Source organism: Hemiscyllium ocellatum, chromosome 15 (genome assembly GCF_020745735.1).
Source record: "Hemiscyllium ocellatum isolate sHemOce1 chromosome 15, sHemOce1.pat.X.cur, whole genome shotgun sequence".
NCBI lineage: Eukaryota > Metazoa > Chordata > Chondrichthyes > Orectolobiformes > Hemiscylliidae > Hemiscyllium > Hemiscyllium ocellatum.
Genome location: NC_083415.1, coordinates 61,797,771 through 61,822,344, shown reverse-complemented (window position 1 = coordinate 61,822,344; position 24,574 = coordinate 61,797,771). Strand labels below are relative to the sequence as shown.

The 24,574-nt window shown below is 42.9% G+C and overlaps 1 protein-coding gene across 4 annotated transcripts in view; it reads right to left on the bottom strand.

Annotated features, from left to right (window-relative positions):
• unm_sa1614 (un-named sa1614) overlaps positions 1-24,574 on the bottom strand; it is a 273,238-nt gene that overhangs the window by 36,911 nt on the left and 211,753 nt on the right. For 3 of the 4 annotated variants that reach the window (XM_060836540.1, XM_060836539.1, XM_060836538.1), the window contains 7 exons: positions 24,173-24,264; positions 18,862-19,048; positions 10,822-10,907; positions 6,461-6,576; positions 5,180-5,247; positions 4,014-4,121; positions 326-569 (listed from right to left, as the gene is read on the bottom strand). In XM_060836540.1, the coding sequence (XP_060692523.1) occupies positions 326-569; positions 4,014-4,121; positions 5,180-5,247; positions 6,461-6,576; positions 10,822-10,907; positions 18,862-19,048; positions 24,173-24,264 (901 nt within the window). The remainder of the gene's footprint in view (positions 1-325; positions 570-4,013; positions 4,122-5,179; positions 5,248-6,460; positions 6,577-10,821; positions 10,908-18,861; positions 19,049-24,172; positions 24,265-24,574) is intronic. The other variant, XM_060836537.1, reaches the window with a different exon arrangement.

Genomic DNA, 24,574 nt, shown 5'->3' with positions numbered 1-24,574 from the left:
ACTGACCATCCTGACTATTGCCATTCCTTCACTGTCGCTGGATCAAAATCCTGGAATTCCCTCCCCAAGGGTTTTGTGGACTGTAGTGTTTCAAGAAGGTAGCTCACCATCAACTTCTCAAGGGCAACTAGGGACAGACAGTAAATAATTGCCAGCCAGTGATGCCCATGTCTCAAGTAAATTTTAAAAATTGCACCTTTAACATACGTGGGATTGAAAAACCATATATTACAGATTGTTTTCTATTCTTAACAGTTAATTTTTAGAAGAAATTACATTTGAAAACACTACACAATAGCTAATGGTGCTGTTAGTAAATACAAACCTTTGATAGGGATTCTGGGTGGAATAGGAGGCCCCTCTGATACAGGGGATAAAGGCTGAGATTCTGTACTTCGCGACTGATTGGTCAATCCACAGGGTTGTTCACTTCGGTGCTCTCGTGATACGCAGGGAGAGTCTTTGCTGATCGCCGCTGTGTTAGGCTTCTCTAGACTTGTTGAATGTTTGCTAGCTGGCTGGTAACAGCTGTATGGCCTAAGAGAACGTTCCCTTTTAATAGGTCCCTGCTTTTTGAACAGAAAAACAGAAATCTTACATAAAATTGCCAATCATTTTGTAAATAAAATAAGATTGAAAGTAATAATATATTTTCAGAGAGAAGGTAATGGATGTTAGCCTGAGGTACTACATGAGGGATTCTAGTAAGTTGAGGAGCAGAATAATCTGCCTGTAATATTTTGCTCAAGCTTACTCTATGCAAATGAACACCAATAACATCAGTTAATGATACGTTATTACATCTTAACCAGACTACATAATACAGTATCTACAACATTCAATACAAATAAATCTAGCCCAATGGTAACTATGTCATAAAGACCCATCTGGTTCATTACTGTCCTTTAGCGAAGGAAATCTACTATCCCTACCCGGTTTGGTCTACATGTGACTCCAGACCCACAGCAAAGGCTAATTTTTAATTACCTTCTGGACAATTAGAGATGGGCAATAAATAGCTGCAATGCTCACATTCTGTGAACAAATAAAGAAAAACTACATGCATGCAGATGGGAAATGTTGCTTTGCTTCTAAACTGGTCTCCAGTAATATTCTCACTTGAATGTTTGTCAGGTAGATTTTGATTTTGTGTATTAATATTAAATAGATGACAGCGAATTGGCAAGACATTTTACAGCTTTTTTGATTTTAATTTCTACTGACTTTAGATTGATGATCACCTGTTTGACACCATCATACAAAGTAAAAGTCTACTGTGTTACCATTATAAGTCAGGAATGTTGTCTTGCAAACATTTTCTAATGGATATAGGTGTAATTCTGTGCTGAGGTCCTGTAAGGTCTACTATTGCTACTGTCAGTTGACTGAAAATACCGCCCTCTGATCACAATATAGTGGATTTCTAAAAGCCAATTTTAACTTAATGGAAATTACAATTGTGGGCTAGAGCAGAAGATGAAACATTTGGCTGTCCATAACGTGAGGCTTGTGAGACCTTTAACACTTGGCATAATTTGTTTGTCCATACTCTTGTCTCCTGCCTACGATGGCATGAATAATGTCATAATTGACAATGTCAAAATTGGTATGAAATCAGGCTACCACCAATCTCAGTAAGAGAAGCAGATTGGGAGTGGAGAAATGGAAGGGTTTGTCAAATCTCTAATCTAAAAGGAAAACATTTTGGGATGGAAGATGCCCAAAATCACTCTTGGGGCCAGAAGGATCAGGCTAGGTACTAACACACAATGAACCTTTATGTTTTGTTAAACAGTCATTTACTTTGGCAAGGCCTATTTCTGCTGCCAGCATATTCTGGAAAGTCAGAAATCTTCCAGGTTATAGTTAAAACAGGGTATGTACTCTTAGACTGCTATTAAGAAATGACAGTGTCATTTAAATGAGGTTTCTGCTTCTTTGGCATGGGCAATCTGTACTGTTTGAATTCCGGTATTACGAGAGACAGTGTTGAGGAGACATGCAGGCTACATGCTGAGGTTCTACCTGCCCCAAGTGTTGTGAAGGATGGGATTGGCCTCGCTGTCGCGGAATGCTCCAAAGTAGTGAACTGTTTCATATCACCTGTCCTTCATTGAGAAATTTGCAAAGAAAAACACCTTTGACCATCAGTTCATAAGGAACTGGTCAGCATGCAACACCCTCAAGAACCTGATGGAAAAGAAGAGGGTGGGTCTTGTTGCATAGTTCCCTGAGCAGGCTGTCAAAGTCATTTGGCAGAATGCCTCATCACAAGAACTTTCTAACAAGCACCAAGACATAGATTGGCTGGTGTGAGAAGGGCACTACCTGTGAGACCCTTTATGTAAGCCTGGTTGGTCTGTGCCACCACATGTTGCCCTCGAAGTGGCTGTAAGACTGTCACACATCTCCTTCTGGAATGTGCCTTTGCAAAGTCTAGAGGAAGATGCAGCAGCTTGTGTTGAGGTTCATCTGAGCAGCTCTGCAATGTGGGACTTGGTACTTTACACTCTGTTTCCCCAGGACACACACCAAGATAAACAGCAACTGTATCTGGAAGACCATCAACTCTGTAAAAGACACTCTTTGATATGCCCAAAACTTGTAGGTCTTCCAGAACAAGGATTTGGCCTCAACTGAGTGTTGCAGACTGGCACATTCTCAGGTCCAGGACTCCGTGCTGAGGGATGCACTACAGTTTGGGGCAGCTGTTGCCAAGGTGCAGTGGGGAAAGACAACTGTCTGAGGTCTTCATGCTGAAGTTAAATGTGGGTCTGTTCAGTTATTGGACCCTCCTAGTGCCTTAAATATATGTAAATACTAGTATAGTCTGTTTAAGAGAAATATTTGATTGTTTAGATACAGTCTAAGTTCAATGTTTTGTTTATTTACTTAATATGCAACTGTACAGAACCGAACTGCCTTTGTGACAATGTATATATACAAAGAGATTTTTTAATGAGTAAAGTTTATTTTTGAAATTAAAAAAAAGTTGAGGGAATGGGTGTGTTTGGGAGCGACGTTCGTAAAAAAAAAAGGACCCTTTTAGTTACAGAAATGAAAAACAAGGACTTAGTTGTTATCTCAACCAGCACTCTGAAAGTGCATTTGGCAAGTATGGATTAATTAAGGAAAGTCAACAAGACTTGTTATATTATGTTTAATTAATGCGATTGAGTTGTTTGATGAAGTAAAAGAGATGGTTGATGAAGAGAGCACTGTGTACTTTAGAACTTCAGGAGGTGTTTTATAAGGTATTACATTTTAGGCTTGTGAACAAAGTTAAGGCCCATGGTATAAAAGGGACAGCAATTGTAAGGATACAAAGTTGGCTGAGTGACAAGAAACAAAGCACAGTGGTAAATGCAAAAAAAACTAGAAATCATAGTGGGTCAGACTGCATCTGTGGACAGATAGCAAGGTAACGTTTCAAGTCTAGATGACTCTTCATCAGTGCTTTTTGTTTTCAGTGCAGATTCCAGAGTCTGCAGTAAGTTGCTTCTACAAGGCGTAGTGATGAACTGTTGTTAATGGGGGATGCAGAAAACGTTGACCAGAATAGTTCTAGAGATGACGAACTTCAAATACATAGATAGATTTGGAGGAGTGATGTTGTTCTCCTTAAGAAAGGAACAGTTGAGCAAAGTGTTCAAAATCATGAGGGATGAAGACAGAGTGGATAAACAGTTTTCATTGGTGAAAGGGTCACGTATTGGAGGACAATGATTTAAGATGAATGGCAACATCAAGAAAAACCCTTTTGACAAAGCAGGTGGTTAGGATAATCTGAAACATTGACGTAGTGTCAAATGTGCCTTCAAAAGGAAGTTGGATAAGCATCTGAACAGAACTAATTTGCAGGGATATGGAAATGGGAAGAGGTTTGGGGCTAACTGAGAAGCTTTTGCATGGATGCACATTGGACACAACACATCAAATGTCCTTCTTTGCACTATAACTATACTATGATTCCATTTTATGACTTCTTAAAAATAAAACAGAAACAAACTGACCTTTTCATCCAGATCATCATCACTCTCATAATAATCATCCTCTCTCAGTCGCCACTCATATTCCACATTTGTATGTAGATTAAACCGGTTTAGTTTTGCCTGAGTTAGCTTTCAATAAATAAAGGAAGATTAGGAATATTAGATTATTAATATTTTAGAACATCAAGGAAGGAATACACAAATAAATACAAATTTTTCATATTCTCCCCTTGCAATTTTCTCCTCAGCTGAAAGCAATGATGAAGAATGGTGTGTTTCTTTGTTTACATGCCATTGAACATTTCTCATTGAAAAAGAGCATTATTCTGGATTATATGACTGTGGAGGCCACTGATGGACTAAGAGTGCTGGATTATTAAAGGTGTCATCTTTTGAATGAAATATTAAACAGAGAATCATTATCCCCTCTCAGGTGAACTATTACAAACAAAACAAGAGAACACTGCCTGCTGCCCTTGTCAATGTTTCTCTCTCAACCAATATTATAAAATAGTTTATCTGATTGTTATCACATTGCTCTTTTGAGGGATTTGATGTTGCTGCCAACTTTCCCACATTATAAGGGTGATTGTTTCTTTCTCTCTTCCTGTTCTCTCTGCTTAATTGCCCTGCTACAGAACTATTCACACCACTTCTAAAGGCATTTTGCTGTGTGAAGTGATCTCAAATGTTTTTAAAAATATTTAGGTTGTTTATATAAGTAAAAATAATGCTTCAATTATTTTCATAATTCATTTCAATCAAGTTGATAAATAGTTCGAAAAAATCACGTTTTTCAATATCAAATATGTGGTCTAAACAGATCAACAAACTCAATTCTTATAGTTTTGTTTAATTCTAGCAATGTCTAATATCATGTATAAATAAGCCAGAAAATCAAATTAAAATCTGCCACAAATTCAAAACATTCTCCAAACAATGTAGAAACTGGTTTCCACAATTTATCAATATTAACAGAGGCAACCATTTTTTGTCATCAATTCTAATAACTAGCTAACCACAATTAATAAGTGGTTGATATATTCCCAGTCCTGTTTTGTATCTCAGTTCTAAGATGTAGTTATAACAAGAAAGCTGATTCATGACTAAATTACAAACTGATTATTATATAGCCCAGTCCTTGTAAACGGAGTGATTAAAGATTTCTGAACTTGTCAATTTCTTACCAGTTCTTCACAATATTGGTGTTTCAGTCTATGAGCAATATCCATAGCAGTTTCTCCATTTTCATTTACTATCAAAAATGGAAAGTAAAATTTCAACAAAGATTTAAGTCAAATTTTGTCAAGTAAAGTTTATTAACTTTGAATTGTGATCATTGAGTTTCAGTAAAATTATAAAAAAAAATTGCATTACAACAAACCCACGCTGGCAAGAAGAACTTTCAGAAAACTTAATAATGAAGCAGGAGATGTTGTGGGTTTGAAATCACCTTGCTTGAGACTGCCTTAAGTGGCTCCATGGAAGTCCAGTACTAGACTGTCAGCCATTTATTGTGTTCTGCAATGGTGTTCTACAAGAGAAGGGTGCATACAGGGATGTCCTCAACATGTCTCAGCATGCTTTCAATTACCCAGTCCAAGCAGCTATGATGCCAGGGTCCTTAAATTAGGCACGCACAAGTCCTGTTTTGAATTCAGTAATTACTCTGCAAACAAGTTCCCTCCAAACCTCTCACCATCTTGACTTGGAAATATACCATGGTTGTGGTTTAAAAAGGCACCTCAGGACTATTTTCTCAACGCAATGAGGGAAAGACAATAAATGCAGGCCAGCCAGTGATGCCCATATCCTAAAGTGAATTTAAAAAAGTAAATAAACAAGTGCTCTGTTGCAAGATGGATCCTGCATAACTGTTACTTAAAAGTATTCTATACAGGCATCCAAATTCCAATGAAGGAAATTTTTAAGACCCTTTTCTTTCACCAAGTGTCTGTAAACATTTCAGAGTGTTATTGTACATGTTATGGTGAGTTCCTTGATTTGCCAATGAGTACTTGATGTATCTCGTAAGTAGGACAGGGGAGGTGGTGACCCATCCACCTGCAACAGATAAAGGGCACTGCCTCTGAATCTTCAGCACAACAAGGAGATCTAACTCTGCACCATACCTAACACCAACCAGGGGCTGAATTTCTTTATATTCCTTGACAGTGACAGGAGGCTGCCTGAGAGATTAGCCAAGGTTCTCAGAGGCTCAGTGTTTTTATGGTTTTGCTGCTTCTGTTCAAAATAGAAATAATGGGGTGAGCTATACTGGAGAGGTGAATGCGTTTGCAATTGGACTCCACACCACTGCAGTCATTGTCAAAAAACACAAGTTTCTGACTGTAAGTGATGAGAACTATAACCTATGAAGATGCCTGAAGCTCCTTACATTCAACTTATTAGTTGTTTTGGTGACAGGCATTGGACAATATTTCACTGATGACTGTTGCAGTACTTACAAATAATGGTGTTGGCCCTGGCTCTCAGGAGTAGTTTGAGGCATTCTGCTTTATTGAATAGACAACAGTAATGGACAGCTGTATTTCCTTTCATGGTTTGCTTGCTAAGGTTCCCACTAGAATGTATATATATATAAAAAGATCAGTCACACAATTTATAATAACTATAGGTTGTCTACTTTTCCAAAACAGAGAAAACTAGGACCTTGATAAAAAGCGTACTTGATTTTCCCATATTCTGAGTTGAGAGTGTGGTGCTGGAAAAGCACAGCAGATCAGGCACCTCCGAGGAGCAGGAGAATTGACGTTTCAGGTATAAGGCCTGCATCAGGAATGGGGCTCATTCCTGATGAAGGGCTTATGCCTGAAACATTGACTATCCTGCTCCTCGGATGCTGCCTAACTTATCTGCTTTTCCAGCATCTGCAGTCTTCCCTTTCCCATTTTTCCCATATTCTGGGAGAGTACCTACAACTAGTAAAGGCAAGTTCAAATTGTCTGCATTACAATTTATTGTAAGAAGTAAATGATGCTTACTTCATTTCAATCACACAGTCCATGCAGCTGGCATGATACCAGGGTCCTTAAATTAGGCAAGCACAACTCTTGCATTGGCACAGTGGCTCAGTGATTAGCACTGCTGCCTCACCACGGACTCAGATTTGATTCAACCCTTGGGTGACTGTGTGGAGTTTGTAAATTTTCCGTGTCTGCGTGGGTTTCTGTCGGGTGATCCAGTTTTCTCCCACAGATGTGCAAGCTAGATGAATTGGTCATAGAGTTCAGGGATTATGTAGACGAGATGGGTTAGTCATTGGATGAAGATTGCCACAAAGATTGGTGGAGTAGCAGAAAGCATAAGGGACTGTCAAAGAATACAGGAGAATATAGATAGATGGGAGAGTTGGACGGAGAAGTGGCAGATGGAGTTAAATCCAGGCAAATGTGAGTTGATGCATTTTGGAAAGTCTAATTCTAGAGCGAATTATAAAGTGAATGGAAGAGCCTTGGGAAAAGTTGATGAGTCTAGAGATCTGGGAGTGCAGGTCCATTATACCCTGAAGGTGGCTGCACAGGTGGATAGAGTGGTCTAGAAGGCTTATGCAATGCTTGCCTTCATCGGACGGGGTATTGAGTATATGAGCTGGCAGGTCATGTTAAAATTGTGCACGACGTTGGTTTGGCTACATTTAGAATATTGTGTACAGTCCTGGTCGCCTCATTACCAAAAGGATGTGGATGCTTTGGAGACGGTGCAGAGAAGATTTATGACGATGTTGCCTGGTATGGAAGGTGCTAGCTATGAAGAGACGTTGAGTAAAAAGTGAGGTCTGCAGGTGCTGGAGATCACAGCTGAAAATGTGTTGCTGGTTAAAGCACAGCAGGTTAGGCAGCATCCAAGGAACAGGAAATTCGACGTTTCGGGCCAGAGCCCTTCATCAGGAAGAGACGTTGAGCAGGTTAGGTTTGTCTTCATTTGAAAAAACAAGATTGAAGGGTGACCTGATTGAGGTTTACAAAATCATGAAGGGTATGGGCAAGGTAGATAGAGATAAGTTTTTTCCCAGGGTGAAGGATTCAATAACGAGAGGTCATGCTTTCAAGGTGAGAGGTGAAACGTAAGGGGGATACACATGGCAAGTACTTTACACAGAGGGTGGTGGGTGTCTGGAACGTGTTGCCAACAGAGGTAGTAGAGGCAGGCATGGTAGATTCACTTAAAATGCATGAGTAGGTGGGGAGCAGAGGGATACAGATGCTTAGGAAGTGTGCGACAGGTTTAGACAGCAGATTTGGATCAGCTCAGGCTTGGAGAGCCAAAGGGCCAGTTCCTGAGCTGTAAATTTTCTTTGTTCTTTGAAAATGCAGGGTTACAAGGTAGGGGGTGGGTTTAGGTGGGATGCTCTTTGGAGGGCCAATGTGGACCTGTTGGGCTGAATGGCCTGTAAGGATTTAAAGCTAGTTAAGTCTTTGACCGGATTAAGTTTCTTATCCATGTACAGTTTTGCTGTACTGGACTATTGTCTGGAAATATACTTGGGCATTCTTTCCATCCTTTCTCCCCACGGATTAGTGAAAATGCTGTTTGAATTCAAGCTAATACAACTAATTCAGTTGGTTATGTTATGAAGGTGTAAGGGGTACTGTACCTTTAAGAGAGTTAAAAGCTAGCAGAACTACCTGACACAACACCAAGTATTCTGAATAAGGTAACAATGTAACATCTGATCAAACAGGTAGATTAACTGAGTTGCTTGGAGACGGCAAAACAAATTTAAATTTGGCCAATCAGTTTAAATTATACTCCCAAAATACCAAACTCCAATCCAGTTTGAATTTAGCATATTGACAAGCTTAAAAGCCAATGATACAATCCAATGCTTTGAGGGTATGAGACAGGAAAAACTTGAACAGTCAATGGAGAACTGCCAAGCCACCAGCGTGTACAGATTAACTGAAAAATAGCTCTCTTAAAAGGTACCTTTATCGATCAGTGACCTGTGAAACAGAAATCCCTAAGAAGAAGAAAATCTACAGAGGAAGATACCAAGATTTGATAGCTGGCTGGTTTTGAAATTTGAATTTTGATAAATCTTAATTGGTGGTTTTATTGGACTAGTATTACAGAAGGGAAAATAAATGATGGATTAGAATGGGCTGTAAATAGTTGTGAGTTAATTATTCAGTTATACTTTAAGAAATAAAATTGTTACATTTCACTTTAAATAGTTCCTGGCCTCTTGAATTTTCACAGATTACTGCACGTGATAAATCTTTTCTGTGCTGCTGGTTTAAATTAACAGGGGGAGTTTACCCCATGTCATAACAATCACCTCCTTTGAAATGAACTCCAAAATGAGAACACATAATTCTTAACAAACACTTTTCACACATTCAGTACTGTCATGAAACTGATAGAGGAGTAGGACAAACATTGACAAACAATCTGATCAAAAGACAGACGAGATATTGGGCTAGGTTTTCTTGTCCTGATATAGGGCTGAAGAGTGATGGGTGGGTTTCAAACAGGACATGTGCGACTTGAATGTGAATAATTCATTAGCATTCCCAAAACCAGCAATTTTTATCAGTATAGATAAGGAGGCAGACAGATAGTCTGCACAGTGATGTCTCAGTGTTACTGGCAACAGTGGGCATTTCAGACTTTCACAATTTTTGTGCAGCTTGGACGGTTTAGAAGGTGACAAGAATCATATCACAGAGGTATTATGAATAATGGGAGAAAAGTTAAGCTTACAACAATTATACCTGGACTTCAGGTGTAATTGGACTTCAGAGATTATACAAATTAGTTCTGTTTACTCTAGAATTTAGAAGGTTAAGGGTGATAAGATCAAAGTCTTGACGATTTTAACAGGACAAGGATAAACTACATCCACTGGCTTGAGATTCTAAAATTAGGGGCATAGTCTGAGAATTAGGTCAAGACCATTTAAGCGAGATGTGAGAAAGCATCTGTAAACGCAAAGTGTGGTAGATATTTGGAACTCTCTTTGGAACAAATCAGCAATGGATACTGGACCAGTTATTAATTTTAAATTAGAGATAGATAAATTTTTGTTGAGCAAAAATTAAGGGATATTGGTGAAAGACAGATAATATGGAGTTAGGCTATATATCAGTCTTGATCTCATTGAACAGTGTAACAGGTTTGAGGGGTTGAATGGCCTGTTCTATAGAATGGGAAAGAAAGCAGAACAGGATTTGAGTTGAATGATCAGCCAGGATTACATTGAATGATACAGCAAGTTCAAAGGGTGGAATGGCTTAATACTGCTCCTATTTTCTCTGTTTACAAGTCAGGAACCATATCAAAGGAAATAAAGGCAAAAGAGTACAGATACTGGAAAATCTGAAACACATGCAGAAAATGCTGGAGAAACTCAACAGGCCAGGCAACATCTGTGACAAGAGAAATGGAGTTAATTTTTCAAGTCATATCAGACTTGAAAAAGAGTCTGATATGAGGTCTGGTAAAATGCCCCAGGTTGCTACCACCGATTAAGAGTTTTATTTAGGCAATAGACAATTAGATAAGTTTTCCAAATCTAATGTAATCATTCTTCAAAAATGTCAGTTGGGATAATCAGGTCTTTGCATTGATTTTAATTCAGGCCAGAATGAAAAAACGATCCAATATCACTGCTCTTGCACATACTTAGCCTACATGATATTTATATCCAAAGTAAATCTACTTGGCATTGCACACTAGTCTTGTTATAGTTAAGCTGGATAGAGAAAGTGCTTTTGAGACAACAAGCACAGTAGTTTTACTGCAAGCATTTATTACTATTCTAAGTGCATTTGCTCTTGGAAAAGGTGTGTGAATTGTAACGTACCAGTTTTGCACAAGAAAGTCCACAATGTGAAGGGAGGTGAGATCAGCAAGGTGTACAGCAAGGTGAAGAGCAGTCTCTCCTGGTTCCTGCCAATCAGATACAAATACACAAAGGACATGTTTAAAATAAAGTGAGAGTGCAATTGATACCTTTGCAATTACTCATGATTTTAAATCCTTTTTCTTTGCTTTCGTTCATCAAATCTATAATGTTTGGTGGATTATTCATGCTCATCAAAATAAAGAATTTTAGCTTTCAAAAGCAGAACACTTTCCGTCATTGATATTTGTTATCAATAACAAGTACTTTCAGGAAGTTGCAAAGTCACAATTCTTCTGTTGCTTCATTTCCCATTGCCTGATTTAATACAAGTTATTTAGCTTAGGTAGTCAAACTATAGTTGCATTGATAACAAATAAATGCTTGAGTTCACAGTGGGTCAGGCAGCATCCATGGAAAGAAAGCAAGTTAGAGTCATCTAGTCATCTCACATCTAGAGTCATCTAGCTTGCTGTCTCTCCATGAATGCTGCCTGGTTGGCTCTGATCTCCAGCACTTTTTGTTATCAGTTCAGATTCCAGCATCTGCAGGAACTTGCTTCTACAGTTAGTTGCATGTTGTAAGTTAAAGCTCATTGAAAGCTGGTTAAAACTTGCCATTTCAGATACTTACGTATTACTTACCACTGGGCAACTACTATAAACACTGGGTAACTACTATGAACAAAAGGGCTTTTATGTTGTAGAATGTAGATTCAAATCAAGGAGTGATGTAATGTAACACACAATTACACTGGCTATCAGAAAGAGCAGTCACAAATATTTATCAGATATAAAAACTTTATGATCTGTGGAATAGGCCTAATGCACATGAAACATGCCCCTGCAGTACTGTGTTTTTTTCTTAAACTCAGTTGGTGGGCTTCTCTGGTTCTCTGTAATGTGATGACACTATGGCTTTAACAGGTGAATTTTTTCTTGGTGTTTTTTGTGAAGAGAGAGACAGAGATGAATGGTGGTCTGTTCCAAGCCAACATAGTAAACAGTTATGAGGCCTTGGCGTTTTGTTATTTAAAAGAAGTTGTAAAAGTAAAGGCAGCATGCAAGGGTGGAGTCAGGCTCCCACAGAGGCAAGAGTGCAGGAGTTGTTGGGGTTGCCATACATCTCTTCCTGCCACAGCAAAATGCTTGTGTTCTTTCTCCCACTGCCAGAATTTTCTCTTGATGTTCTTTCCTCCTGGACTGGAGAAACATTGCATGAGACAATCTATTCTACTAAATTTACTTTTGCCAAGTGTGTGTTTATACAATGCTATTATATTGAAACAGTTGCTGTTTAGTATTTAAATAATCTATTATTCTGTTATGTTTTCCAATAGAGTTAAAGTTAGCTCAATTGTTCTTTGTTTCCTTTGTAATTTAACTGTGCAGTAAGAATAAAGTTTAAAAGCTGAGAGAACTGTGGATGCTAGAAATCAGAGACAAAAACAGAAATTGCTGGAAACTCTCAGCAGGTCTGGCAGCATCTAAGGAGAGAAATTAAATCAGAGTTAACGTTTCAGCTCAGGTGACCCTTCTTCAGAACGGATGGTAGCTTAGAAAAAGTTTTTATGCAAACGATAGGGTAAGGGGAGTGGGCAGGGGGTAAGTGATAGATGGAGATAGAGTCCAAAGAGAGAGAATAGTTGGGCAGACAAAAGAGTGGATAACAGTCAGCCTAGGATAATGAATAGCTGCTAAAGGGGACTATTAGTGGTTAACAATGGGTGGTGTATAATAGTAGCCCATGTGATAACAGGGCCTGGTATATAGGGGTTGGGTTAAGGACATTGTTGAGTAAAAAATGAGGTCTGCAGATGCTGGAGATCACAGCTGCATATGTGTTGCTGGTCAAAGCACAGCAGGCCAGGCAGCATCTCAGGAATAGAGAATTCGACGTTTCGAGCATAAGCCCTTCATCAGGAATAAGAGAGAGAGAGCCAAGCAGGCTAAGATAAAAGGTAGGGAGGAGGGACTAGGGGGAGGGGGGCGATGGAGGTGGGATAGGTGGAAGGAGGTCAAGGTGAGGGTGATAGGCCGGAGTGGGGTGGGGGCGGAGAGGTCAGGAAGAGGATTGCAGGTTAGGAGGGCGGTGCTGAGTTGAGGGAACCGACTGAGACGGGGGGGGGGGGGCGGGGGGGGAATGAGGAAGCTGGAGAAATCTGAATTCATACCTTGTGGTTGGAGGGTTCCCAGGCGGAAGATGAGGCGCTCCTCCTCCAGCCGTCGTGTAGTTGTGTTCTGCCGGTGGAGGAGTCCAAGGACCTGCATGTCCTCGGTGGAGTGGGAGGGAGAGTTAAAGTGTTGAGCCACGGGGTGATTGGGTTGGTTGGTTCGGGCGGCCCGGAGGTGTTCTCTGAAGCGTTCCGCAAGTAAGCGGCCTGTCTCACCAATATAGAGGAGGCCACATCGGGTGCAGCGGATGCAATAGATGATGTGTGTGGAGGTACAGGTGAACTTGTGGCGGATATGGAAGGATCCCTTGGGGCCTTGGAGGGAAGTGAGTGTGGAGGTGTGGGCGCAAGTTTTACATTTCCTGCGGTTGCAGGGGAAGGTGCCGGGGGTGGAGGTTGGGTTGGTGGGGGGTGTGGATCTGACGAGGGAGTCACGAAGGGAGTGGTCCTTGCGGAACGCTGATAGGGGAGGGGAGGGAAATATATCCTTGGTGGTGGGGTCCGTTTGGAGGTGGCGGAAATGGCGGCGGATGATACGTTGTATGCGGAGGTTGGTGGGGTGGTAGGTGAGAACCAGTGGGGTTCTGTCTTGGTGGCGGTTGGAGGAGCGGGGCTCAAGGGCGGAGGAGCGGGAAGTGGAGAAGATGCGGTGGAGGGCATCATCGATCTCGTCTGGGGGGAATCTGCGGTCCTTGAAGGAGGCCATCTGGGCTGTGCGGTGTTGGAATTGGTCCTCCTGGGAGCAGATGCAGCGGAGACGAAGGAATTGGGAATATGGGATGGCGTTTTTACAGGGGGCAGGGTGGGAGGAGGTGTAGTCCAGGTAGCTGTGGGAGTCAGTCGGTTTATAATAGATGTCTGTGTTGAGTCGGTCGCCCGAGATAGAAATGGAAAGGTCTAGGAAGGGGAGGGAGGAGTCTGAGACAGTCCAGGTGAATTTCAGGTCGGGATGGAAGGTGTTAGTAAAGTTGATGAACTGTTCAACCTCCTCGTGGGAGCACGAGGCAGCGCCGATACAGTCATCGATGTAGCGGAGGAAAAGGTGGGGGGTGTTGGAGGCGGGAGAAGGGGTCGTCAGAGGGTGGGCGGGAGTCTTGGTTGTGAAAGTAGGCACGGAGGCGAAGGCGGCGGAAGAATTGTTCAATATCTCGCCGCGTGTTGAACTCATTAATCCGAGGGCGTAGGGGAATGAAGGTGAGGTTGAACTCATTAATCCGAGGGCGTAGGGGAATGAAGTTGAGGTTGAACTCATTAATCCAAGGGCGTAGGGGAATGAAGGTGAGGTGGCAAACCTTCGTCACCACACATAACCCCGCCCCCACGCCGTCTTTCGTCGCTTCACGTAACCCCGCCCCCACGCTTATTTCCGTCACGACGCATGACCCCGCCCCCACATCGAGCAACGTCACCACGTCTAACTCCGCCCCACTTCGATCTCTGTCCCCGCCCCTAACCCCGCCCCCAGCCCCAGCTCCAGCTCCAGTCCCACACCAGGTCCTAGCTCCCAGCCTTGCCGGATTTTCACCATCCCTCCAGATCTCCCCCTCTCTGAGGATGAAAGATCAGTCCTCAGCAGGGGCCTCACCTTCATTCCCCTACGCCCTCGGATTAATGAGTTCAACACGCAGCGAGATATTGAGCAATTCTTCCACCGCCTTCGCCTCCGTGCCTACTTTCACAACCAAGACTCCCGCCCACCCTCTGACGACCCCTTCTCCCGCCTCCAACACACCCCATCCACCTGGACACCCCGTGCTGGCCTCCTACCCGCCCTCGACCTCTTTACAGCCAACTGCCGCCGTGACATTAACCGACTCAACCTGTCCACCCCTCTCACCCACTCCAACCTCTCACCCTCAGAACGTGCAGCCCTCCACTCCCTCCGCTCCAATCCCAACCTCACCATCAAACCCGCAGACAAGGGAGGCGCGGTGGTAGTTTGGCGCACTGACCTGTATACCGCTGAAGCCAAACGCCAGCTCGCGGACGCCTCCTCTTATCACCCCCTTGACCACGACCCCACCTCCCACCACCAAACCATCATCTCCCACACCATCCAGGACCTCATCACCTCAGGGGATCTCCCATCCACCGCCTCCAACCTCATAGTCCCACAACCCCGCACCGCCCGTTTCTACCTCCTGCCCAAAATCCACAAACCTGCCTGCCCCGGCCGACCCATTGTCTCAGCCTGCTCCTGCCCCACCGAACTCATCTCCCAATACCTCGACACGGTCCTGTCCCCTTTAGTCCAAGAACTCCCCACCTACGTTCGGGACACCACCCACGCCCTCCACCTCCTCCAGGATTTTCGCTTCCCCGGTCCCCAACGCCTTATTTTCACTATGGACATCCAGTCCCTGTACACCTCCATCCCCCATCACGAAGGACTCAAAGCCCTCCGCTTCTTCCTTTCCCGCCGCACCAACCAGTACCCTTCCACTGACACCCTCCTTCGACTGACTGAACTGGTCCTCACCCTGAATAACTTCTCTTTTCAATCCTCCCACTTCCTCCAAACTAAAGGAGTTGCCATGGGCACCCGCATGGGCCCAGCTATGCCTGCCTCTTCGTAGGATATGTGGAACAGTCCATCTTCCGCAACTACACTGGCACCACCCCCCACCTTTTCCTCCGCTACATCGATGACTGTATCGGCGCTGCCTCGTGCTCCCACGAGGAGGTTGAACAGTTCATCAACTTTACTAACACCTTCCATCCCGACCTGAAATTCACCTGGACTGTCTCAGACTCCTCCCTCCCCTTCCTAGACCTTTCCATTTCTATCTCGGGCGACCGACTCAACACAGACATCTATTATAAACCGACTGACTCCCACAGCTACCTGGACTACACCTCCTCCCACCCTGCCCCCTGTAAAAACGCCATCCCATATTCCCAATTCCTTCGTCTCCGCCGCATCTGCTCCCAGGAGGACCAATTCCAACACCGCACAGCCCAGATGGCCTCCTTCTTCAAGGACCGCAGATTCCCCCCAGACGTGATCGACGATGCCCTCCACCGCATCTCCTCCACTTCCCGCTCCTCCGCCCTTGAGCCCCGCTCCTCCAACCGCCACCAAGACAGAACCCCACTGGTTCTCACCTACCACCCCACCAACCTCCGCATATAACGTATCATCCGCCGCCATTTCCGCCACCTCCAAACGGACCCCACCACCAAGGATATATTTCCCTCCCCTCCCCTATCAGCGTTCCGCAAGGACCACTCCCTTCGTGACTCCCTCGTCAGATCCACACCCCCCACCAACCCAACCTCCACCCCCGGCACCTTCCCCTGCAACCGCAGGAAATGTAAAACTTGCGCCCACACCTCCACACTCACTTCCCTCCAAGGCCCCAAGGGATCCTTCCATATCCGCCACAAGTTCACCTGTACCTCCACACACATCATCTATTGCATCCGCTGCACCCGATGTGGCCTCCTCTATATTGGTGAGACAGGCCGCTTACTTGCGGAACGCTTCAGAGAACAGCTCCGGCCCGCCCGAACCAACCAACCCAATCACCCCGTGGCTCAACACTTTAACTCTCCCTCCCACTCCACCGAGGACATGCAGGTCCTTGGACTCCTCCACCGGCAGAACACAACTACACGACGGCTGGAGGAGGAGCGCCTCATCTTCCGCCTGGGAACCCTCCAACCACAAGGTATGAATTCAGATTTCTCCAGCTTCCTCATTTCCCCTCCCCCCACCTTGTCTCAGTCGGTTCCCTCAACTCAGCACCGCCCTCCTAACCTGCAATCCTCTTCCTGACCTCTCCGCCCCCACCCCACTCCGGCCTATCACCCTCACCTTGACCTCCTTCCACCTATCCCACCTCCATTGCCCCCCTCCCCCTAGTCCCTCCTCCCTACCTTTTATCTTAGCCTGCTTGGCTCTCTCTCTCTCTTATTCCTGATGAAGGGCTTATGCTCGAAACGTCGAATTCTCTATTCCTGAGATGCTGCCTGGCCTGCTGTGCTTTGACCAGCAACACATTTGCAGTAAGGACATTGTTGAACTTAGTATTGACTCCAGAAGGCAATGGAATTCCTAAGCAGAAAATGAGGTGCTATTCTTCCAGCTTGCACTGAGCTTTACTGGAGCATTGCAGCGATGTCATCCAAGGAACAACATACTTCATCACCTTGTCTCCTGGCTAACATCTCTGTCTTGGGATTGCTGCAGGACTCCAGCGCAGCTCAGCACAAGCTGGAAGAACAGCATTTTCTGCTTGGAACTCCACAGCCTTCTGGACTCAATATCCAGTTCAAAAATTTTAAGGTTTGAGGCAACTTGTCCCATGTCCTTACCTCAATGCCCACACAGCAGTCCTTGTTCTCATATGGCTTGCTGTTAGCCCGTAATTGTCCTAAGCAGCTATTCAATCTCCTCGACTGATTGTTATCCATTTCTTTGTCCGTCAAATTGTTCTTCTCTTGCTTTCAGCTTTATCTCCATCAATCATTTACTACTGATCTCCCCCCCCCCACATTACCTTCTGTATAAAACACAACCTTTTCCAAGCAACCATCAGTTCTGAAGAAGGGTCACCTGACCCAAAACATTAACTCTGATTGTCTTTCCACAGATACTGCCAGATGTGCTGAGGTTTTCCAGAAATTTCTGTTTTTGTTTAAGTATAAAGTATGCTTTGCTTAAAACCGAGTACCATATCCAATTGAATCACATCTGCAACACAGCACCTGACACTTTCCTTTAAATAAGAAATGCTAGGATTTGGCCAGCTCCTTGATATATTTGCAGGGGATCTGGTCTGGTCCATAAAAATAAACAGAAAGCAGAGTTAACATTTTGAGCCCGGTGACCTTTGGAAACTTGAAATGCTAACTTTGCTGCCTCTCCACAGATGTTGCCAGACCTGCTGAGTTTCACCAGCAAGTTGTTCTTGCTTCAGATTTTCAGCATCTGCAGTTCTTTATTTTATTCATGTATTGCTCATCTCTAGTTGCCCTTGAGAAAGTGCTGCTGAGCTTCCTTCATGAACTGCAGCAGTCAATGTGCTGTAGACAGACCACATTGCTGAGGGGGAGAGACTTCCAGGATTTTGACCCAGTGACAGCAAAGGAACACCTTGCTAGGACATTTCAGTTCAGCATTGAGACCTTTGCTGTGGATCGATAGGCCAGACTAGGTGAGGATGGCAGACGCCTTCCCTAAAGGGCAATAATGAATCAACAGTCAATAGCAGCTGTCATGATTACCCTGAATGAGGCTAGGTTTCAATTACAGATTTATTAAGACTTGAATTCAAATTCCACCAGCTGCCATAGTGATATCTGAACCCATGTCCCCTAGCATTAGCTTGGGCACTAGACCAGTTATGTTTCCACAACATCACTATATCCTCAGAAACTGTTTTGAACTGACTGCTGGCTGGGAAATAAAGATATACATCTTAAATGAAATTCTGTCCTTAAATTCTTTACAGACTTTAGGTTAGCATATTTTCAGCACTGCCCACCAGCCCCACACCCACAATAAATGTCAGGGTCAAGGTCACATCTGGTCGGTGTGGGAGAACATTAAAGATTCCCAAAACACGATTCAAAGTGTAGAAGTACCTTGGTGACCTGAACGGCATTCCCCCACAACCACTACCACAGAAAACCAAGATAATCTCTTTCCAGTTTACTCATTATCGCTATATTTGTCTAAATAACATAATTATTGTTCTACCAAATATCCTTATATCTGAATAGGTTTGATAACTTCACCAAAATTTAAGAAAGTACAATACAAAAGAAAGTTTATTTTTCCTTCAGTAAACTAGTCAGTTTGGTCTGACCAATGCCGCTCTTACCTGTGCATAAGATGGCAATGATTCACTAAGGTTGACCTTTTCAGCATAGGCCTGTATCAATGCAAATATATCCTTGCATGTTACAGCAGTGCATAAATTATTCAACTTTGTCACAGGAGTACTATTGCTCTTTTTCACATATTGACGATCTATGTATTTTGATATGATGTAATCTTTCCGCATTGTCCTTTAAAATAACAAATATATCAATCAGTTCAGATTTAGGCAAAACAATGTCCAAATGAAAGACCACTGTTGATATGCCCTGTTGTAAAGATGAAAATTGTAATTAAATAAAGATGAAATGAATGCAGTGAGAAACAAAATAATGTTGGTTTGTAATTTACTCGTATGAAGTTCCAAATTTAACTAAAGGCAAATTGAGAGGTGCAAAACCTGTATTAACCCTCAGAAAGAGAACTAAACATTAGAGGTTACACAGTACACAGTCACATCTTAGGCTGGCTATGGAAAATTATTGGCAGAGAGAAACAGAGAGTCATATATTGGAGACCTAAAGAACGTAAAAATTTCAAAATCATGTTGACTAACATGCAATTAAATATTTTTTAATTGTTGCCATATAGCATATATGTTGCATTCTTTCCCACCAAATAAATTTGTAGTCTTTACTGACGACAAACATTTGTAATCATGCAAATCAGGATCACTACGATGAGCAATATTCCGTTTGTGAGGTACTGCTACTACAGAATATCAACACTTTTTGGGGATGTAGGGGTCATACTAAGGAGGACTTATGAATGGCTGCCCTTGACAAGATGGTGCTCACTACACTCAAAAATATGTTTTAAAATTCATTCACAACATGTAGGCATCACTGGCTAGGCCAGTATTTATTGCTCATCCCGAATTGCCCACAGGGCAGTTGAGAGTCAACCACATTGCTGTGGGTCTAAAGTCACATGGAGACCAGACCAAGTAAGGATGGCAAAGTGCAAAAGAGAAGCCAAGGCAATGCAGCACAGGAATGCTTTGAGTATCCAGGTAGGGTCAAAGTGAATGAGTGCTACGATAGCGAATGACAAGTCCAGGGACGCAGCCTGGTTCAGTATACAAACTGAGTGCATGTCCCTGAGCACAAAGTATCCTTGGTGCAGAAGTATAATGATATTTGCCAGAGCAGCCTGAAATACAGTATTGAAGTGTAGAAATGACCTATAAGTAAACTGGAGATGCGCCAAGATATGTCTTAAAGGCTGTCACATGTCAGATGCCAATGTTGTAAACATAAGGTGCATGTGGCTGATGTCTATGTTCTGTATCCTGAGATATTGGTGCCTGGTTTCCATTATGGAGGTTGCTTAGACCAAGTACCAAACTGAATATGTCAGATGCTTGTTCTGTTTTCTTTGTTGAATTTTCTTGACATCTAGCTTATGTGACGAGTTTGTGTGAATGGTAGTCTGATTTAATAATCAATCGTGACTGTCAATTGGCATCTCATTATGACCTAGTGAGAATCTTGCTACGCCACACATGAAAATCATAAAAGGTGAAGCAAGATAGTCTCAAAATTGAAATGGGCTTTGTTGCATTTGTCACGTTATTTGGCCACACATCTTGCATAGGCCACTTTGCTCAAACTCTAAGATTCTGCCAATTGTCGCCATTTGACTAGTTTTTTATTTCAAATGTTTATTGACGTCGAATTTATCGATCTTCCATAGTAGGATTTGAATCCATGTCCCTCGCAGATTAGTCTGGAGTACTGGATTACTAGTCCTTTGACACTACCACTACGCTACTTTGTATTCATAGAACATAGAACATTACAGCACAGTACAGGCCCTTCGGCCCTCAATGTTGTGCTGCCCTATCATACTAATCTGAAGCCTATCCCACCTACACTATTTCATGTATGTCCATTTGCCTGTCCAATGACGACTTAAATGCACTTAAACTTGGCAAATCTACTACCGATGCAGGCAAAGCATTCCATACCCTTACTACTCTGAGAAAAGAAACTACCTCTGACGTCTGTCTTATACCTATCTCCCCTCACTTTAAAGTTGTATCCCCTCGTGTTTGCCATCCCCATATTTGGAAAAAGGCTCTCCCTGTCCACCCTATCTAACCCTCTGATTATCTTGTATGTCTCTATTAAGTCACCTCTCAACCTTCTTCTCTCTAACGAGAACAGCCTCAAGGCCCTCAGCCTTTCCTCGTAAGACATTCCTTCCGTACCAGCCAACATCCTAGTAAATCTCTTCTGCACCCTTTCCAAAGCTTCCACATCCTTCTTATAATGCGGTGACCAGAACTGTACGCAATACTCCAAGTGTGGCCGTACCAGAGCTTTGTACAGCTGCAGCATAACCTCCTGGTTCCGGAACTCAATCCCTCTATTAATAAAGGCCAAAACATTGTATGCCTTCTTAACAATTCCTGATGAAGGGCTCTGGCCCGAAACGTCGAATTTCCTGTTCCTTGGATGCTGCCTAACCTGCTGTGCTTTAACCAGCAACACATTTTCAGTTCTTAACAATCCTGTCAATCTGGGTGGCAACTTTCAGGGATCTGTGTACATGGACACCGAGATCTCTCTGCTCATCTGCACTCCCAAGAATCCTACCATTTGCCCAGTACTTTGCATTCTGATTACTCCGGCCAAAGTGTATCTCCTCACACTTGTCCACATTAAACTCCATTTGCCACCTCTCAGCCCAGCTCTGCATCCTATCTATGTCTCTCTGCAACCTACTACATCCTTCGTCACGACCCACAACTCCACCGACCTTAGTGTCGTCAGCAAATTTACTAACCCACCCTTCTAAGCCCTCATCCAGGTCATTTATAAAAATGACGAACAGCAGTGGATTCAACACCGACCCTTGCGGTACACCGCTAGTAACCGGACACCAAGATGAACATGTTCCATCAACTACAACCCTTTGTTTTCTTTCAGCAAGCCAATTACTGATCCAAACTGCTGTGTCTCCCACAATCCCATTCCTCTGCATTTTGTATAATAGCCTACTGTGGGGAACCTTATCGAACGCCTTGCTGAAATATAACTACGCCACACCAAACGCTTTACTCTCATCTACCTGTTTGGTCACTTTGTCAAAAAACTCAATAAGATTCATTAGGCACGACCTACCCTTCATAAAACCATGCTGACTGTCCCTGATCAGATTATTCTTTTCTAGATGGTTATACGTCCTCTCTCTTATAACCTTTTCCAACACTTTACCAACAACTGAAATGAGACTCACTGGTCTGTAATTACCAGGGTTGTCTCTATTACCCTTTTTGAACAAGGGAACCACATTTGCTATCCTCCAGTCCTCAAGCACTATTCCTGTAGACAATGATGATTTGAAGATCAATGCCAAAGGCTCGGCAATCTCTTCCCTTGCTTCCCAGAGGATCCTAGGATAGATCCCATCCGGCCCAGGGGACTTGTCTATTTTCACACTCTACAGTATTTCTAATACCTCTTCCTTGTGAACCTCAATCTCTTCCAGTCTAGATGCAAGTATCTCTGTATCATCCTCGTCAACATTTTCATTTTCTATAGTGAACACTGTCGAAAAATATTTATTTAGAGCTTCCCCTATCTCCTCTGACTCCACACACAACTTCCCACTATTATCCTTGATTGGCCCTAATTTAACTCTCGTCATTCTTTTATTCCTGACATATCTATGGAAATCCTTAGGGTTAACCCTGATCCTATCGGCCAACAATTTCTCATGTCCCTCCTGGCTCTTCTGAGCTCTCTTTTTAGGTCTTTCCTGACTTCCTTGTAACCCTCAAGCGCCCTGAATTTTCACATTTTGTCCTAACATAAGCCGCCTTCTTCTTCTTGACCTGGGATTCCACTTCCTTAGTAAACCACGGCTCACGTGTTATATATCTTCCTCCCTACCTGACAGGTACATACTTATCTAGGTCACACAGGAGCTTTTCCTTGAATAAGCTCCACATTTTTAATGTGCTCTTCCCCTGCAGTTTCCTTCCCCATTCTACGTTTCCTAAATCTTTCCTAATTGCATCATAATTTCCCTTCCCCCAGCTGTAACTCTTGAGTACACCTATCCCTTTCCATCACTAAAGTAAACCTGACAGAATTGTGATCGCTATCTCCAAAGTGCTCACCTACTTCCAAATCTAACACCTGGCCAGGCTTGTTACCCAGTACTAAATCTAAAGTGGCTTCGCCCCTTGTAGGCCTGTCTACATACTGTGTCAGGAAGCCCTCCTGCACACACTGGACAAAAACTGACCCATCTATAGAAGTCGTACTGTAGTGATCCCAGTCAATATTTGGATAGTTAAGTCCCCCATGACAACTACCCTGCTTATCTCACTCCTATCGAGAATCATCTTTGCAATCCAATTATTCATTGAATGAGAACCTCAGCTCACCACTTCACTGATAACCTGCCTTATTGATGAGCAAGAATGGTGGCGAGTTTCCCAACTGGGAATTAATCATTCTCAGGATAATTGAAACCATTGGGTGTAAGGGAGTGGCCTCTGAAAGCCACCTCCTTCCTTTGCTTCCACCACTGTTGACCTCTCTATCACGTGACCACAATTTGAATGGAAGAGTCTAAACAGTACTTAACTTTTCACAACTGGTCCCTCCGAGGAGTAAGCTTCAACCACAGAAGTTTTGGAGTCAGTAGCTAGGAGCCTTTGATTGGCCATCAACTTGTTGCAACTTAGGATGCCAATGTCGACACCTGTGATTTGCTGATAAACCCACCATGTTTGCTGGTTAGCTTTCAGTGGGCTGATTGGCAGGTGATACAATGTGTTTTCTCGGTTTGAGGGAAGTGAAATAGTTACCAGCTAATGCACTCACCCCTAAACTTAAAAAAAAAGAAAAATTTGGACATATAAATTGAACAATTCTGTGTCTGTCCCCTGTATTTGCACGATGAATTAGCAGGTCACAAAGGCAGTGTGCAGTATCTTCATTCTTCCTTGGCTCTTATGCGCATCTTATCGGTAGTGCAGACTTGATCAGGTGAGGAAGTGTCAAAAATGTGGACAATTTTCAGGTTGGATAATTGCAATTCTGCATAAATATACATGTGCCAACTGGACTAACAATCTACAAACACTTGTTGCTATGGCCTTATGGATATCAATTTTACAGAAAAAAGCCTTGGATATTGTGGAGAATGATAAGACAGGAGCCTCTACTGAGGCAACTACTTTACAGGCACAAGAATAAATACTGAAAGAATGCATTTAGTATTATCTTTGAAAGAGTTTGGTATTAGTGTTTTAATTTTACTTTTCAATATACAATTTCCTGTTGGTTTTTACTCACATGGGACTGTCAGTTGTTGGTTTTACTGATGAACTTGGGAGATTAGCTTCCAGAAGTTCATTAAATCTGGAGTTTCCAACATTTTTTACAACCTGGAAGACAATATATGCATCAAAAACAGAATTCCTCTTCAAAGTTCATGAAGTGAGCCTTCCTTCTCAAGTGAAGTCTTCTAGGCTTGAAGCAGGGAGACAACTTTATTTGGTGAATCAGTGGCATATCAGAACCCTCCGCATTCTTGCCTCCCTTGGAATTAAGTTTCGTATGGAAAGACCTCTACATGATCTTCCCATTCTGTCACCAATTAAGTCCCTTAACTGTTCAAATAATGATCAGCTAGGGATTGCTTAAGGGCTAATTCCCAACTGGGCTGTGATTATGCCAGCCCTATCAATTGGAAAT